Source organism: Phoxinus phoxinus (assembly GCF_949152265.1).
Source record: "Phoxinus phoxinus genome assembly, chromosome: 7".
NCBI classification, from domain to species: Eukaryota; Metazoa; Chordata; class Actinopteri; order Cypriniformes; family Leuciscidae; genus Phoxinus; species Phoxinus phoxinus.
Window position 1 is genome coordinate 27,400,820 of NC_136882.1, and position 17,450 is coordinate 27,418,269.

Sequence of the window (17,450 nt, forward strand, 5' to 3'; positions counted from 1 at the left end):
TATGGTCTGCGGTGTCGATAGCTGAGCTAAGATCTGATGAGAAGGAGCCAGAATCAGAAGCTAATAATAAGTCATTGACGACTTTAATCAAGGCTGTTATAGCTATGCATTTTCCTAAACCCAGATTGAAGGGGCTCGAACAAATTATTAACCATTAAATGATTGTGCAATTGAGACGTAACAACACCCTCTAAAATTTTCTAAAAAGACATAAACGGATGATGTGAAATTGGACGAAAGTTGCACAAATTGTTTAAATCACAGTTTTGCTTTTTTAATACAGTGACAGCAGCAGTTTAAGAGTTAGAACAGCAGGGCACAAATAACCGAGACAAGATTTAAATAAATTAAAAGGCAAGTATAACATCTTTTTATTTTTTTTATTAAGTGAAAGCAATGTATTTTATTCTGTTCTGCCCATTTAAAAGCACTTTAAGTAAAAGATGTAACAGTGTGAAGTACACAATACTGCAATCAGGCTATTTTCATTGTTAAAATGACTGTCTTTGATAAGAATATATTTAAATTATAACTAACTATTATCTATGAATGAATGTTTGTTCTGTTTATCCCACTAAAATAAGCTTCTCATTGTCATCTCCTACATCTGGTGATCTAAATGGATGGCTTAATGAATATTGCAGTTTATTTTAAAGGGTTTATATGGTCAATAAATAAATACTTCACATCAGAAATCAAGTGTTATCACCTTATTAATAATCTCAAACTGGCTAAACATATGGGGTTTTGACAGTTGCAGCAGAAACAGGTAATTAGCAGACAGAGATATGCAGATTTAGTTTTTAACCAATCTTCTTTTTAATCCAGGGGAGGAAGTGGGAGATTTTCACATAAACCTGAGGATATGATTGGTTTACACAGTCACCATCATGGGTATATGAAGCAATTGCTTGTGGTTTGGTATTGCAGATAAGAGGACTTCCTGAATCACCCTAGTGAAGAAGAAGGACAGAGGAAAAACATGAATATAATATAATATAATATAAAACATTATTCTAAAATATAATAATATAGTACCTGACAAAAACCATGTTCCCCATCTGAAACACTACAGATCATTCTCTCAGAGTTGAAGTGGCGTTTCCAGATTTCTTTACATTCTGAGTTCTCCTTCAGTGTAAGAGTGACTTCCCGCATCACATTTGATCCCTCTACTGCTTTTGGGTTTTTTAACCCCCAACCAGCAATGGAGCATTTAACATTAGCTGATGGTGTTTTTTCATTTTTCTTAGGAAGAGGCATAACTTTCACAAATTGATTCAGCTTGGCTTTGTTCTTTAGCTACAAATAACAGAAAATAGTTTAAAGAGAGCAAGCAAAGCGCATAAAGAGTCACAGTGAGTGAAGGTGAAAATACCTTTAGTAACATGATGTCATAGCTGTAGTCCTTCTCAGTATTATCAGGTTGAAACTTAGGATGTCGAATGTATTTTAACACTTTGATTCTCTGCTGGCTTTTCTCGTCCTGCTTGATGTTGTGAGCTCCCAGAACAACCTCAAAGTGGTCCCGACTAGAGAAGTCACTGCGACTGTGGGAAAAATGTAAAAACAGTGCAGATACCTTGAAGCATTTAAATAACTAGAATTACAAAATAAATTACAGATAGATCAACTAAAAGTCTTGAGGCTATAACTTTTTGAAAAGCATCATAAATAATCATTCACACACATCCTCGCACATACTTCAAACAGTGGGCCGATGTCAGTACATAATCCTCTCTGATCAGCATCCCTCCACATATGTGATGTTTATTTTTAAGCTGAATAGATGCCATGTATGGTCTGGAATGACGTTTAGCCTCTTTCCCACCAACAATACCACTCTCCATCCCACCTGTGATATAAACAGAAGTAACATACCATTACCAGACTAAGGAGGTATTGAATGTACATACTTTTTACAATTTGCATTCTAAGTATATTATTTTATTTTAATTTATATTTGAAATTTATTTAAATATATTTGTATTTTCATATTAATATATCATAACATATTTGAGTTTTCGGATGTTATGCTCTTGGAAAAGGATGCACAATGTGAATTCAGGAAGAAAGGAATGAATAATATCTTACCAGCCAAAGAGATACCAAGGAGAAGAAGAAAAGCGTAAAGAACCATGGTGCAACTGCAACAGCCTGTGTTTAAGCATTAGTGTGCATGTGCTATCAGTAGTATACTCTCAGACCACTCACTACACCCACTAGTTGTATCTCCTCCCTCTTTAACCTCAAACCACAAAATGTGTGTACAAAATAACTCAAGAATCATTACCAAATTTGAGTTACAGAGTAATAAAATGCTCTGCTCACTTAAGTGTACTGTTATTAGAAATGAAATAAAATAAAAAGTAATTCCAACTTCCTTAATTCCAAATCTCATATTTGTTCAAATTATTTGTTGGTTTACTATAGTGTTGGTGTCATATAGTGATCCCACACTGACTAACTGTGCATAGTATTTTTATTCGCAGTCAATGACTGGACGTTGGTTGTGGCAAGCATTAAATATCAATGTTTGGCATCAAAAAGTTACTGGCTGAAAAACAAACAAACAAACAAACAAGTAAAAAAGAAACTTCGTTTTATTAGAGAACACGTTTGTAACATACAAAAAGTGGGTTATTTCTAATTATAAATCCAATTTTGTTTTGGTTGTTGCTGGCCTTCTAATGACATTTGTACTTCATAAGTACAAATGACTTTTATGGACATTTTAATTTCATAACATCTTATAAAATATATAATGGTATAGTCTCTGGCCTAAAAAAAACTGGGATATGCTCTAGCACTATGACCCCTAGAAGGACCCTAGAAGGACCAATCAATGAATGTATAGTACAGCAATCTATATCTTTCAACATCAACAATAAACAGTATTCTGAAGCTTCCTGTGAACCAAAGTTATACAGTTGATTCTATTACTGGTTTAGAATTTACTTGATAAGATTATTTTTACTTAATTCATACAGTATGCATGCTACTGTGTATCATAGAGGATTATATTTTAGTTGACCCAGATCCTCCCTGAAAATAACCAAGGAGGCAATATATATATATATATATATATATATATATATATATATATATATATATATTTTTTAAACAAATAATATTTTTAAGAAGTTAAAAAACAAAACTGGAAATGGCATCAGGGAGTAGCCAAAAATTAGATGCTATTTCAATCACTTAATGTTCTTCCTAATCCACGGAAGGAAGGCAGATATTTTCATGTAGACCTCAGGATAATTCTTGGATGTACAGTTACCAGGATATGTGTATGCAGCCATTCCTTGAAGTTTAGAGTCACAAAAAAGAGGACTGCCAGAATCACCCTATAGAGAAACAGATGAAAGACTTAAATGTAATGCCACTATGTGAATTTTTTGTTAATCATCTAAGTGACGTTTCAGCACCTGACAGAAAGCCTTTTTCCCATCTGAGACACTACAGATCATTTTCTCAGAGTTGAAATAGTCCTGCCACTTTCTTTTACATTCAAAGCTGAACTGCAATTTGAGGCTGACTTCCCGCAGAACCCTTGATGCTTTTCCTCCGGGGGTTTTCAAACCCCAGCCAGCAATGGAGCATTCCACACGGGCGGGAACATTTTCATTCTTCTTAGGTAAATCGATAACATCCACAAACTTATTCCGCACAGCTTTGGTCTTCAACTGTAACATACCAATCAATGAATACCAGAATACAAAAATAGCCCCCCCACCCTTACAATCTGAGCACCATGAATACCTTTAGTAACATAATATCATAGGTGAAGTCATTGTTTGTATAATTGCGATGTTGGATGTACTTCTCTACTTGGATTATCTGCTGGCTCTCCTCGTTCTGGCTGATATTGTGACCTCCCAAAACAACTTCTAAGAAGTTGTAGGTCTTACTGTGAAAATGTTTAATGTTGAGGTTATTTTAAAGCATCATGTCAGTACATCGTTACAAACAAAATAAAGGCTAAAATACCTAACTTTTTAAAAATCAGTTTAATAATCAACTGTTTTTGAATACTACATATTACACAGTTTATTAGGGATATATGGATGTATACATACTCCAAACAGTGGGCTGATGTCAGCACATAATCATCCTTAATCAGCATCCCTCCACACCAATGTTGTCTTTTATACTGGAGAGATGCCATGTATGGTCTGGAATGAGGTTTAACCTCTCTGCCTCCTATGATACCACTCTCTAACCCTCCTGTGATAATGAGACAAGAGGATGTCATGGGAACTATAGAGGTAAAACTTAGGTACAGTACAGTTTAACTTGAAAATATGACAAATTACAGAAGTAAAATGGTTATGAGCTTATTATTATTGATGTATTTCTCCTAATATATCACAATGATTTAAACTGTTTGAAAGCCATTGGTACAAACATGTGGATATGTACAGAAGTCTAAAAATAAAAATAAATATTCCCACCCAAAATAATCTACCTGATTGGTGCAAGAGGTGAATGTCTTACCGGACAGAGAGACGACAGAAAGCAGAAGACAGACACTGAGCAGCATGGTGTATAAATGTGCCGATACAGGAATGGAACATGAATGGCATTTGTCCCTCAGTGTTGCCTTTATACTGTCTGACCTATATTCTCTGTTGCATATGAAAGTCTACAACGGAAAGGTGTAGGGGAAAGTTCTGAGTTCTCAGGTAAAAAAAAGTACCATGAACCACACTTAAAGGGGCAGTTCACTGAAAAATGAAGGTTCTGTCATCATTTATTCACCCTCATGCTGTTCCTAACCTGTATTACTTTACTTTCTTCTGTAGAACACAAAAGAAGATATTTTGAAGAATGTTGGTAACCGAGCAGTTTTGGTGAACATTGACTTCCATTATATGGACAAAAAACATTTTTTTTTTTTTTTTTCAAAGTATGTTATTTCATGTTCCACAGAAGAAAGTCATACAGGTTTGGAACAGCATGAGGGTGAGTAAATGATGACAGAACTGTAATTTTTGGGTGAACTATCCCTTTAAGGATTATGCGAAAAAATATAACACATTCACATTAAATTAATGCAAAAGAGCTTTAAGAAGATTCCTATTTATCACTGGGTATAAAATCTCCCACTAGCTTGTGATTTGACAGGAAAGGCTGGTATGATGACACTTTCTGTGGCATATGTGATGGCCATCAACTTTTGGCCCACAAACACATTCATACTCTGAGTCAGTTCGCCCATAGTCTAATTCCTATTTCTATTCTTATTTGAGTGTGACCACAAGTTTCCATCCATTTTTTTTCTTATATGACAGGTTTCTACAGGTTTTGTTCCAGTTGCAATAAGAATCATGGGGTTATAATGGAACCTCATCTCCCACTCTAAAATATTAACATAATACACAATTACTCCTAAATATGATTGATATTTATTGAACTTTTCATAAACACAAATGATACAAATTTAAGAGGCTGTTTATGCCCCACTTGAAGGCCACATATCATCATAGACAAAAGACTCTAAGACAGTGATTTTGTAAATTGCAGCACTGATTTATCCACTTTCCTTCTTCTTGGTCTTTACGAAGGGTTGGTGCAGTACATCATAAAGCCTTCTTGCCTAAATGAACCACAATCAGGAAAAGTGATTAAGACACATACCCTTGGATTGGTTAAAAGAGTCAAATGCACTTATTGTTAAAAAAAATGTGTTTACATCAAAGTACGATGCTACGTTACGTATAAAGCCAACAGTTCAAAATATGATATCAAAGTGTCTCTACACACCTTCTGTGGACCGAGTCCTGGGCACAAAACTAGTTCCTCCTTAGAAGCCTTAATAATGCCCTCCAAAGACTGAAGAGATAAAATTCCATCAATATAAGAACATTAAAGTATTTCAAGACCACTCATTTAAAATAGGCAACGTTTTTTGTGTACACTACCATCCAAAAGAGGTCTGTAAGGTTTTTTTAATGTTCTTGAAAGAAATCTGTTTAGTGTCACATGATCCTTCAGATATCATTCTAATACGCTGATTTGCTGCTCAAGAAACATTTTATTATCAATGCTAAAAATAGTTGTGCTGCTTAATATTTGTATTTAATAATTTTTTATAGTATTTATTTTAAATCAATTTATGCATCCTTGCTGAATAAAACTAATAATTTATTTAAGAAAAAATATATTTTGAATGGTAGTGTAAGTAATAATAAGATCTAAAGAAAAAGTATTCCTTACAGAAAAGGTAGACAGCAGAGTCATGGCATCGGTCTTATTGACAGACTTTACGGTGGTTAAACAATCTGTAACCTGTCAAATAAAAAGAAAGTGCCTTTATAGAAATGATGCCATCAGTGTTTGATTAAATGAAACAATTCATAATAATTTCAGATGTATAAATAAATATTTGGGCTCTAACCTGGGACAGGTAATTTTTCTCCACTTGTTCTTTCAGAAGATCCGCAGGTTTCTTCTCGTACGATTTAAATGTCTCAAGGTACCGACCTGCTTCTTCAGGACTTACACATACAAACAGGTATGTTTAGTTAAAGGAACTAAATGAAAGCACTAAAAACTAGCAGGAACTTTAACAGCTTATATGTGACCCTGGATCACAAAACCAGTCACAAGTCGCAATAGCCAACAATACTTTTTTTTTTTTTTACATCAAATACGTTTTTTTGCACCCTCAGATTCCAGATCTTCAATAGTTGTATCTTGGCCAAATGTTGTCCTATCATAGCAAAACATACATCAATGGAAAGCTTATTTATTCAGATGATGTATAAATATCACTTTAAAAAAATGTACCCATGTGACTGGTTTTGTGGTCCAGGTTTACATATTTACACAAGCCATTAAGAAAATTCCCCTCCAGCTCGGTCATTTAGAATCCCCTTACCTCCAGGCCAAAATGAGGGTACAGTCAGCCATGATGCATATTCGAGCGAGCTCTTTCAGTGCATGATGAGGGTCTTTCTGATAAATGAGGAACACAGAAATGGGACATGAACATCAGCAGTCTCTAACTGAATTAAAGGATTAGTTCACTTTTAAAATGAAAATTCTGTCATCATATACTCACCCTTAAGTTGTTTCAAACCTGTATGAATTTCTTTCCTCTGCTGAACACAAAGGAAGATATTTAGAAGAATGTCAGTAACCAGACAGTTTTTGGTTCCCAATGCTGCCATAGTAGGAAAAAAATATACTATGGCAGTCATTGGGAACCAAAAACTGTCTGGTCACAGACATTCTTCTAAATATCTTCCTTTGTGTTCAGCAGAGGAAAGAAATTCATACAGGTTTGAAACAACTTAAGGGTGAGTATATGATGACAGAATTTTCATTTTAAAAGTGAACTAATCCTTTAAAGCTACTTAAAACTTAAAAGCAGACACTCAGAAGATATTTGTTACCGACCATTGATTTATTTAGCATTTAATTCAGAAAGAGATTTAAATAACACAACATATATGATAAAGGACAAAGAAATGCGAGTGTGAGTTAAACAGACAGACTCACCACATCGACCTGGACGAGCAACACTCTGAGGGTGAAACTCTGTCCCAGCTGTTTCAGACGCTCATGGATGTAGTTTGGGTTCAGATTATGGTAACGCACACTGTGGTCATGAGAGAGAGAGAAAGAGAAACTAAAACATCCCATATAGTACTGATATATGTTTGGTTAATAAAACACTATTGGCATTCAATTTGGCATTTGTAATTCAGACAAATGAAACCACTGGTTAAGGGACTGAAAACTTCTGCAATGATTCATATATTAAACACAAAAAGCATAATCTTGCCATATTCATAAATTAAAAATCCAATTACAAAATGCATTTGTTAATTAACATTTCTCAGCTGATTCTACATGGTCTAAAATGTATTATCATACCAATCATTACAGTCAGCCACAACATGCTTACTTCCTTGAATTCTCATTTATTTTCTTTGCAGAGAGAGTTGGAGGATGATGTGGTTTCACACCTGGCTAACTGAGAGGATTCCATTTGCACATAACACTTGCAAAATGAGTTTAAAGTGCACGTATACACTTGCTGGAAACCATGTTTATATAATTTAACACTTGATTTGCTATTATAAATTAAGTATTATGAAACATTATTTAAGATTTCTTGGCACTTGTTTCTATGATAACAAAAGCCACACATTTCACACATACAGAAAAAAACACACATTGAAGTAGAACTTTGTCTTAGAAAAACTTTAAACTAAGCAAATAAAGGATAGAGCAGAGCTGTATGAAAGTGGCATTTTCATAAACTTAAAGAGGACCTAATTTACTTTTTTAGATTTTCAACTTTCTTTAGTCTGTAATATTAAGGTTTGCAAAGTTACAAAGCTCAAAGTCCACTCAAAAAGGAGTTATTCTCTATATCAGTAAGCACTGTTTCTGAACTCCAAACGCTTCGAGTGTAGTCTTGAGTATATGTATTCCTCACTATTCACTATATTCCTCATTTAAATAATTTTAATACATTTAATTAAATAATAACCAAAACACACTCGAAACGGTTGACAATCACAAAACACGAATCCAGCTGACCCATCAGAGCTCATTGTGCTTTTTTGGAAAGAGGGGCTTCATAGAGACAAGGAACTAAACAGTGTTACTGACAGATTGGGAAGAGAGGTGCTGCAACAACGTAAAATATGTTAAAAAACAAAACTAAAAAACAACATCATGAAAACATATTCTGTTAGACCCCAAAAACTAAATCAAGGGCATAATATGGCCTCTTTAAATATGCAAATCTGGTGCAGGTTTTGAGATCAAACAAATATAAACGTATTACTTTCTTTCCTCCATGATTGAGTGCATTAAAATCCAACAAGACGTGTGCAATTGGGCTCAATGTGTACAATGAAAACAGTGACAGCACCGCTTCCATATTTATCTCCATCGGTGTCCTGCTGAAGCTTCTAGCTCTTCAATGTGTACATTTAGATTCCTATTTTGAAGAAGAAACATTGGCAACTGTAATATTAGAAATAATCTCACTGGTACTATACATATACCCACAAACCAACCTGAGAAAAAGAGCACACGTTGTCCGTCCCAAAACATAGTCTGGCACCACTTCTCCAAACTCCCAAGGAACATTTCTCACAAACTTTAGGATGGGGTTGCCTCTCTGTTTACAGATTAAAAACATATCTTAATCAAGTTCTATATTTAATTGTTATATTTTAAAAATCAAGTAAAAGGTGCATTCAGTAAGTTTTGATTTACACTGCCAGTTAAAAGTCAGTAAGATTTTTCATGTTTATGAAAGAAGTCTCTTATGCTCATCAAGGCTGCGTTTATTTGATAAGAAAAAAAAAACAATAATATTGTGAAATATTATTACAATTTAAAATAACTCTTTTCTATTTGAATATATTTTAAAATGTAATTTATTCCTGTGATGGCAAAGCTGAATTTTAAGCATCATTACTCCAGTCTTCAGTGTCACATGATGTGTCATCATGTCAGGTTTTTGATTAGATTTCTGACATGATCCTTCAGAAATCATTATAATAAGCTGATTTGCTGCTCAAGAACATTTCTTATTATTATCAATGTTAAAAAAAAAACAGCTGAGCTGCTTAATATTTCTGTGTATTTCACAATATTAATATTTTTACTTTATGTTTGATTAAATAAATATAGCCTTGATGAGCATAAGAGATATTTTTTCAAAAACATTAAAAAAATCTTACCGACCCCAAACTTTTGAACATTATGTTTGGATGGCTTTTCTTCTTCCAAATGGTCTTGGACGAATACTGACACCTATCGACATGGAAGCATGAAGTCGATGTATTATATGCTGCTACTTCACACAAGAGTATTTCTCAATAGTACTATACAATTCTTTATATGCAAGAATAAAGGCGAACCATTAAAAAAATTAGGGGGAAAAATACTGAGCGTACCTTTTAAAGATAGGAAAATGATAGATAATGAACATACGTTATACAGACCTGTCGAGGACTGACAATAATACTGTTCCCAGATCCTAAGAGATGAGGAGGAATGATACGACTCTCCAAACTCTGACCTTCCTCTTTTGAATGATCTTCTGTTGGTACCTCTGCTGGTCCCTGCTGTTCAGTCTCGGGTTTTCCTGAGTCTGTGAATGACGTACTAACTGAGCCGCTTCCAGCTGTGTTTACACTGCTTTGTCCTGCATCATCGTTCCTACATTGGGCAGCAGATATTTGTTTCTCTGATCCATGAGCTGCTCCCTGAAGCCCCCTGTTTTTGCTCTGAACAACAAACTCTGCATAGGACAGTGGTTGGCCAGGAGCTGGAACAGTTGAGGCCTCTACTTGACCATCTTTGGCCTTAAACAACGATGCCACCTGTGAGAATAAAAGGAACCAGGATAATGCATCATTTCAGAAACACTGCCATCTGAATAATTTATTGTAATCTTAAAGGTGCCATATATTCTTCTGCAGCATTTTTTTATTTTATTAATCTCCTGCAACTTGAACGTTACATTAAAACTGTCATTAAAAACAAGGTCTTGGTCAAGGCTAAAACAATAAAAATCTACACATAAAAGGGATTTGAAAATAAATGTTCGCTACTTTTCAAATGCCTTTTATGTATTTTCTTAACATTGTCAAATACTTTTCTAGTGAGATTATGAAAATTCATTATAAAACATTAATTTTAAAAGTATTTTTTAAAAATGTTGAAGAAATGTAGAACTGATGATCTGTATAACATGTTGAACTGTGATGATCCAAACAAAGATTGAAATAAAACTATTACTGTGAATTTGTATTTATTTATATTTGACAAATTAAGATGACTCCACAGTTATGGCATCATTTCCATCACACACAAATAAAAACATTTTATTTTATGTTACTGTTGCCTACTTGTTTCCTACAGAGACAACAGTGTCAGTCAACAACATGCTTGATATAAAATAAGAGATATGATTTGTGAAAGGGAAAAAAACACCACAAAATCTAAATAATTTGATTTAAATATCAAAAAGTATGTTTAGGAGATTTTATATTCAAAACATGCAGAGTCATAACTGTGCTTAAAGAATGATGTTTGATGTGTTCTCTCTCGCTTGCTAATCTAGTGGGAAAATTAAAGGATTAGTTCACTTTCAAATAAAAAATTCCTGATAATTTACTCAACCACGTCATCCAAGATGTCCATGTCTTTCTTTCTTCAGTCAAAAGGAAATTAAAAACATTCCAGGATATTTCTCCATATAATGGACTTCAATGGCAACCAACGGTTTGAAGGTCCAAAAATGTCAGTGTCAATTCAGCTTCAAAAGGCTTGACACGATCCCAGCCAAGACATAAGGGTTTTATCTACCGAAACAATCTGTAATTTTCAAAAAAATTGCCACAAATGCCTGTCTTGTACTATCTCTGAGTGCCACGCATTACGCCGTGACGTAGTCGGAAGTTTACAAGTTTGGAGTAAGAAGACCGTTCAAAGATATTGTATGACACATATTTATTATATTTGTGTCAGTTTGTTGTTTAGTGTGCATATCCTAGATGTTTAACGATGTCACGTGACCTTTCCAACGTGCTGACATGCGTGCAGCATCTCAGAGATGGTACAAGACAGGCATTTGTGGTAAAAAAAAAAGTATAACTTTTATTTATTTTTTAGAAAATGATGATCGTTTTGGTAGATAAGACCCTTATTTCTCGATTGGGATTGTGTTGAGCCTTTGAAGCTGCATTGAGACTGACATTTGGACCTTCAAACCGTTGGTTGCAATTTAAGTTCATTATGGAGATTAATCCAGAATGCTTTCCTCAAAAACCTTGATTTCTTTTCGACTGAAGAAAGAAAGACGTGGACATCTTGGATGACAAGGGGGTGAGTAAATTATCAGGACATTTGTATTTGAAAGTGAACTAATCCTTTAAGTCAAAATAACGAGGTGCGTTTAAATAAAAAAAATGCATGGCCTCTTTCTTAGGGCCACCGTAATGCGATGATCTTCCAACATTATGATCCACTGAGGAAAAATCTCATACGCGTTTGCAAAGGATAAACTCGAGGGTAAGTAAATTATGATAAACTGTCATTTTGAGTGAACTGTCATGGATCAAATTAAAGCGCTGTTTGTGATACATTTTAAGTTATGTCTTCAGTGTTGCACTAACTAACTGATCGAGAGTGGTAACGTTATGTTAGTTACGTTAGACTGTTGCAATGCATCAGTATGATTTGAGTCATCAACACCTTGTTATGGGCAAACTAGCAGAGAGTGGGCAAACTAGCAGAGAGTGTGAAAGTATCTCATCGAGTTGGTATATCGTGCTAGTTTTTTTAGAGACTTACAATAACTTACATGCATTAAAGGTTAAGTCCCCTGGCTTAATATCAGTGGTGATAGTTCATGTGTAACGTTATGAACCTATGCACGTTGGAGAGGTTTGAACCTCCATACTCAGTTACCAAACAAACATACCAACACAACCATAGTAAGGAAACAAAACCCACCGGACTTCTTTCCTTTGTGAACGCCGAGTCGTCCAAATTGATATTGAATTTCTTTTTTTCCATTTATATTATATTTATATGATTCCATTTATCAGTGACTGCACAAACCTTAGAAACCAAACATACTAGCCCATCTGCCGCCATCGCAGAGAAACAAAACACAGTGTCAGACAAATGTGTCGAACACAGAAACATCGATCGACACGTAGACGCTACTGGTACTATCCGACAGATGGCGCACAATCTCCGAATTTATTACATTTGCTCACATTATCCGAAAGATGTCGACATTGCTAAATATTTTAATACTTTTCACACCCGGGGTCCCAAATGTAGCCTACCGATTTTTAATGTTATTCAAAAATGTATTTGAAACAATATTGTACTACCGTAGTTTTTAAACATTGACATAGTTTATATGGTATAGCCTATATTAATACAGCATGAATTTCAGACTGAAGCTAGTTGCCACGTCATTGTTACACCAAAACAATATTTTAAATAATAAATTTGTATCATTTTATTTGACATTGACATATACTAACTAATTTTATACAATTTAACACATGTGAAAACATATTTTAGACCTATGTTTTAAATTAACATAAAAAACACTGCCAGAAACAAATTAAACCCTTACAGATATAGTCCTTGTGACAACTTCCACATGTGACAGCTAGCCCCAGTGCCTCCTATGATCAGTTGGCACTTGGCAGTGGCATGGTAGCCTACTTTATTTTCCTTTAATATAAAAAATGTTCATAAATGGACATTGACTAAAGTCTCATTCATGACTTTTTCATCTCATCTCAGTCCTCAGAGTATCGTGTTCAATGTTTTTGTAATGTTAGAGGTTATCCAATTAAGAAACCCAAAGTCTGACAGACATCTGTGTATTGCCCATTTAACCCTGTTTGTGTGTGTATGTGGATGGCGTTTCGGGACGTCCTGCCACTGTGCCATAGCATCATGGGTCCCACAGACAGATGGTGCCAGCTTCTTTTTGAAGTAATTTTCATGCCCTCCAAGAGATGTGATGCATTTACACAACACGCACAAACCTTTGGCATCACACCAATGTATGTCAGTCACCTTTCAGGACAAATCAGACAAGATCATAAGTTGAAAAACACAGTATGGATGCGCATAGACACACACAGACACACAAACACATTCACATACATGTGTGAGCAACCATGAAAGATCTGTCTGGTTAAGTAAGGGTGTGACAAGGACACAGTTATAGTTTTAAGGTGAGCGGGGCTGTAAATCCAGCCTGTGGAGCAAAGGACTGTGGGTAAAGACGTCAAGCCAATTAGCTGCTCCATGGGTATAACCTTAAATATGTGTCCTCATATTGAAATTATAATTTCCAGAAAAAGCTTTCATTTTATACACTATATACCTATAAAGATGGAATAGTATTTTATTTTACTTGATTTCATATACTATATATTCATAAATTATTACAGGTTATTATAAGTATATAAATTAGTATAACCTGCAATAAATTCTTAGTCAGAACAATTATAAAATCAAATAGAAAATACAAAAAGTGGCTGTATTTGTAATTTCCGGTAGATGTATTATATTAAAGCTAGAGTAGGTAATGTTGGAGAGCTAGCCAGATTTGAAAGTGGCACCTCTTCTAAGCTCCGCCCCCTCCTGTCAGTGCTCCGTCCAAAGCTACAAACATGAACGCGCATCCACATTTGGAGTCAGCTGCATGTACCTACCAGTGATGCGCGGGTTGATCCAAAATGAGCGGGTGCCTGCGCCCGCGGTTACGAGTCATCCAAAAATATTTTTAATGATATTCGGGTCGCGGTCGGTCGGGTCGTTTACCTTTGTAATTTAGTACTAGACACAATGTTCTATGAAATACATAGGTTTACACTTTATTGGCTGAATGCGCGAGGATGACGCACGAGCAGTCTGCAGATGAAAGTGGGAAATCCTTATTTACCTTTTGAATGTTGAGCGCGTTATTAACTTTTGAATAAAAGCTGACGCGGGACAAAATGCCCGATTTCCCAACGCGTTGAACTGAGCAATGCCATTGTGCCATTTTAATAGGCTACTTTTAAACGCATATAGCTCAGTAATGTCAGTTTTATGTAGCCTATTTGCTGAGAGGGGGCGGGATTTTTGTTGGGAAAGTCCGCACACGTCGATTAGACTGGATAAACACATGCAGCATCTTAATTGTTAAGAAAATGAAACGAAATAAATGAATAAATCAAGCCTTTATTACAAAACACTAGGCTATATCATACAGCATTCAGAAAAATGCGCACCCCTAGTTCCTCCGTCTAAGCGGGCGGGTTAGTTGAAAACGTCGGTCGGGTGCGGGTTGTTTATACATTGACCCGCGCATCACTGCTGTGCACGCAGTGGTGCTCGGGCACGAGACATGAAGGCATCTGATTGGTTCTTTACATTCGCACCGAATGGCAGTGATTGGTCAGAGTTTTTACTGTCCTACAGCTGCTACAGAGGTCAGATTTTTTTCATTCCTTTTTCTGAACACATAATATATTGACTACTATCAGAATGGAAGGACCATTTCACCCAGTATAATAAAAAATGTTTCTGAACAGGATTACCAACCCTACCTTTAATAATACAATTTAAGACACAATTGACTGGTCCCTTGTAAGATTAGATGCCATCTTATTTTTATCTGCATCACTAAATTTTGATGTAAGTTGTGGGAGTGTTTTATTCATGGTCAATGTTTTCAGAGCTAAATATTTTAGTTTTTTATTCTTTATTTATTTATTTATTTAAAGAAAACACTTTAAATCAGTTCCACATTAAACAAGACAGTAATTACAGATATACATTACTGTAATTACCTACTTAACCTATATAGCTAAATATTTCTATAATATAATATTCTTAATCTTATGTTAGATAATCTAAAAAAAAAGGTGGATATTTCCCATCTCATTTTAAATTTACAGGGCATTTTTATCACATTCAATTACATTTTCCCCTAAAGCCCTGGTTAGTTTTTGACACTTTCAGCATATAAGATGAAAACTCGCTGCTTTCCTGTAAATGTTTTTTGGGGAAGAACACAACCAATCACACCCCACACTTCTGTAGACCTGAACTAGCTTGTGATGGCAGAAGACATGTAGGATCTATCCAGGCTAGTGCTGAATGTCATGTGAACTTTTATTTCTTTCACCAACACTCATTTTCACATTCTTATTAATTTTCTTGTCCAAAAAAGGAGAGGAGAGATGCAACAACTAAGTTACAGATGCACTAGTGCTTTTTAACACTTAGCTGGTATATCTAGACACTGTGTTTTGTGTTTTGCTCTTCCTCTGTCGCTCTTTCTTGCTTTCTCTCTCTCTGCCCATGTTGGCAGTGAGCCTGGCTTTGGCTGCAATAACGGCCACCTCCAGACCTCCGGCCCCTCCCTCAGGTCTCTCCTCCCCTCCCCTCGCAGACCCCATGCTGAGCCGGCTGTGTCGAGCTGTCAGCCCCCGGCAGCGGGCTGCTCCTGGGCTCCCAGTGTGTGTGTGTGCGTGTTGGGGCAGAGGGGTAACGGTCGGGTCCGTAGTGGCCGCTTATCTGCCCTGCCATCGCTGGGCAGGCGAGAGGACAGATTGGCCCTCCAGCTGTCTGACTGAAGGACTCGCAAGACCCCTTACTGAGGAAACCACATGCCCTGATACACAACACGCACATACACACACATATCTTATTGAGATCACCACATTCCCTGATACGTACACACACCAAGTCACCCTCAGCTGTAACATATGCATTTCAGCAGCACACTGACTGTACCATCCTGAGCCAAATGAGCCAAACTACCCATTAGGTTCAGAAAAAAATGTTTTTTTCAGTATGAATGCACATGACATTCACACATTATATCAGCACTGCTCTAGCATCATTTAACCACACAGGGCCGGTGCAGTAGTCACTGCCATTACTAAAGTTCATACATTTTTTAGAGGAAAAAAAGCAACTTAAACTATAGCCTAAGCTGGTTTTTAGTTGGTCAGACTGGGAGACCAGCAAGTTCAGCTTTGCCCTTGAGACCATCTTAAAGTACACCATCTTAGGCTGGTTTAAGATTTAGTTTTTTAATCTTAAAGAAAGCCTAATTTTTAATAACAAAGCACTGAAAAGTCCCATAACAGTGTAATTTCAACTTCATCTCAAATTATTTGAAAACAAAATGTAAACATAATTTGATGGAAATTAATTTTTTTTACATTTTTCAAAAAATGCCCTTTTATATAATTTTTTAATTTTTCCACAAAAAAATTGTATATATATTCATACTTTTTGACAGAATTACAGCTTAACTGGATATTTAAAGAAAACAAGTCTGCTCACAAGTTATTTACTTTTTTTTTGTTGTTGTTAGAAACAAATATTAGGGGCAAAAATGTTTGTGTGGATGAAAAGACACTGTTAATTTGTTGAAAGAAAATTGGTGAATTACTTTTACACAATAAATATTTAAATGGTTTGTTTATTTTACTCTTTGATTAAGTTATCACAGTGCAGATATTTATGCTGTTTTTTCCTATAGTTGAACGTCTGAATTTGTGACAAAAGTAAAACTATAGAATAGAATTAAGCAATTGAAAAAAAAAGACATTTTAATTTGATCTTCATATAACAATTTTTTAAATATTTTTTTATATACATTATTTTTTATAAAAAATCAACTCATGGGACACAAAAATGCACAAATTTAAAGAAATATCCTAATATGTATTTAAATAAAATGAAGAAATCTGTGATAAGGAAGTGTGTGTGCCGTGATAATTGTTGTTTATGTATTAATTTATGCATTAAAGTTGATTTTCAAAACCCCTAAGCTAGAGCAATAATAATTACAGTGTTGGTTTATTAGCTAAAAAACCTCACAACAGATTTGCATCATACGCTCTAAAAAATGCTGGGTTGTTTTA

General features: G+C 35.2%; 2 protein-coding genes and 1 long non-coding RNA gene across 3 annotated transcripts in view; 1 reads left to right on the forward strand and 2 right to left on the reverse strand.

Moving 5' to 3' along the window:
• Positions 1-385: 385 nt before the first annotated feature.
• On the reverse strand, positions 386-4,815 carry LOC307001227 (uncharacterized protein). Its single transcript, XM_079617450.1, has 10 exons — positions 4,504-4,815; positions 4,086-4,233; positions 3,769-3,916; positions 3,435-3,692; positions 3,208-3,353; positions 2,095-2,165; positions 1,705-1,855; positions 1,379-1,550; positions 1,039-1,302; positions 386-953 (listed from the first exon to the last, which is right to left on the reverse strand). The coding sequence occupies exons 1-10, from the start codon at positions 4,547-4,549 to the stop codon at positions 804-806; spliced, it is 1,554 nt and encodes a 517-aa protein (XP_079473576.1). The 5' UTR covers positions 4,550-4,815; the 3' UTR covers positions 386-803.
• A 587-nt stretch (positions 4,816-5,402) lies between these two features.
• On the reverse strand, positions 5,403-12,710 carry ercc1 (excision repair cross-complementation group 1). Its single transcript, XM_079618467.1, has 9 exons — positions 12,502-12,710; positions 9,984-10,364; positions 9,048-9,151; positions 7,513-7,612; positions 6,890-6,966; positions 6,407-6,506; positions 6,226-6,297; positions 5,773-5,841; positions 5,403-5,605 (listed from the first exon to the last, which is right to left on the reverse strand). The coding sequence occupies exons 1-9, from the start codon at positions 12,562-12,564 to the stop codon at positions 5,540-5,542; spliced, it is 1,032 nt and encodes a 343-aa protein (XP_079474593.1). The 5' UTR covers positions 12,565-12,710; the 3' UTR covers positions 5,403-5,539.
• The window catches only part of LOC307001669, a 34,679-nt gene continuing 28,674 nt past the window's right edge, over positions 11,446-17,450 (forward strand). The window contains exons 1-2 of the long non-coding RNA XR_013798282.1: positions 11,446-11,871; positions 11,975-12,057. This is a non-coding gene — a long non-coding RNA (uncharacterized lncRNA). The remainder of the gene's footprint in view (positions 11,872-11,974; positions 12,058-17,450) is intronic.

Bases quoted from the DNA above. Each gene is read 5' to 3' on its own strand.
- LOC307001227 (XM_079617450.1), bottom strand. From the start codon at position 4,549: ATGCTGCTCAGTGTCTGTCTTCTGCTTTCTGTCGTCTCTCTGTCCG. The intron at 3,917-4,085 runs GTATGTATACAT...ACATTTTCACAG, and splicing joins ACATCAGCCCACTGTTTGGA to TAAGACCTACAACTTCTTAG. The intron at 1,303-1,378 runs GTATTTTCACCT...TGTTATTTGTAG, and splicing joins ATGACATCATGTTACTAAAG to CTAAAGAACAAAGCCAAGCT.
- ercc1 (XM_079618467.1), bottom strand. From the start codon at position 12,564: ATGGAAAAAAAGAAATTCAATATCAATTTGGACGACTCGGCGTTCACA. The intron at 10,365-12,501 runs GTGGGTTTTGTT...TTATTCTCACAG, and splicing joins TCACAAAGGAAAGAAGTCCG to GTGGCATCGTTGTTTAAGGC. The intron at 7,613-9,047 runs GTTGGTTTGTGG...TCATGACCACAG, and splicing joins ACGTGTGCTCTTTTTCTCAG to TGTGCGTTACCATAATCTGA.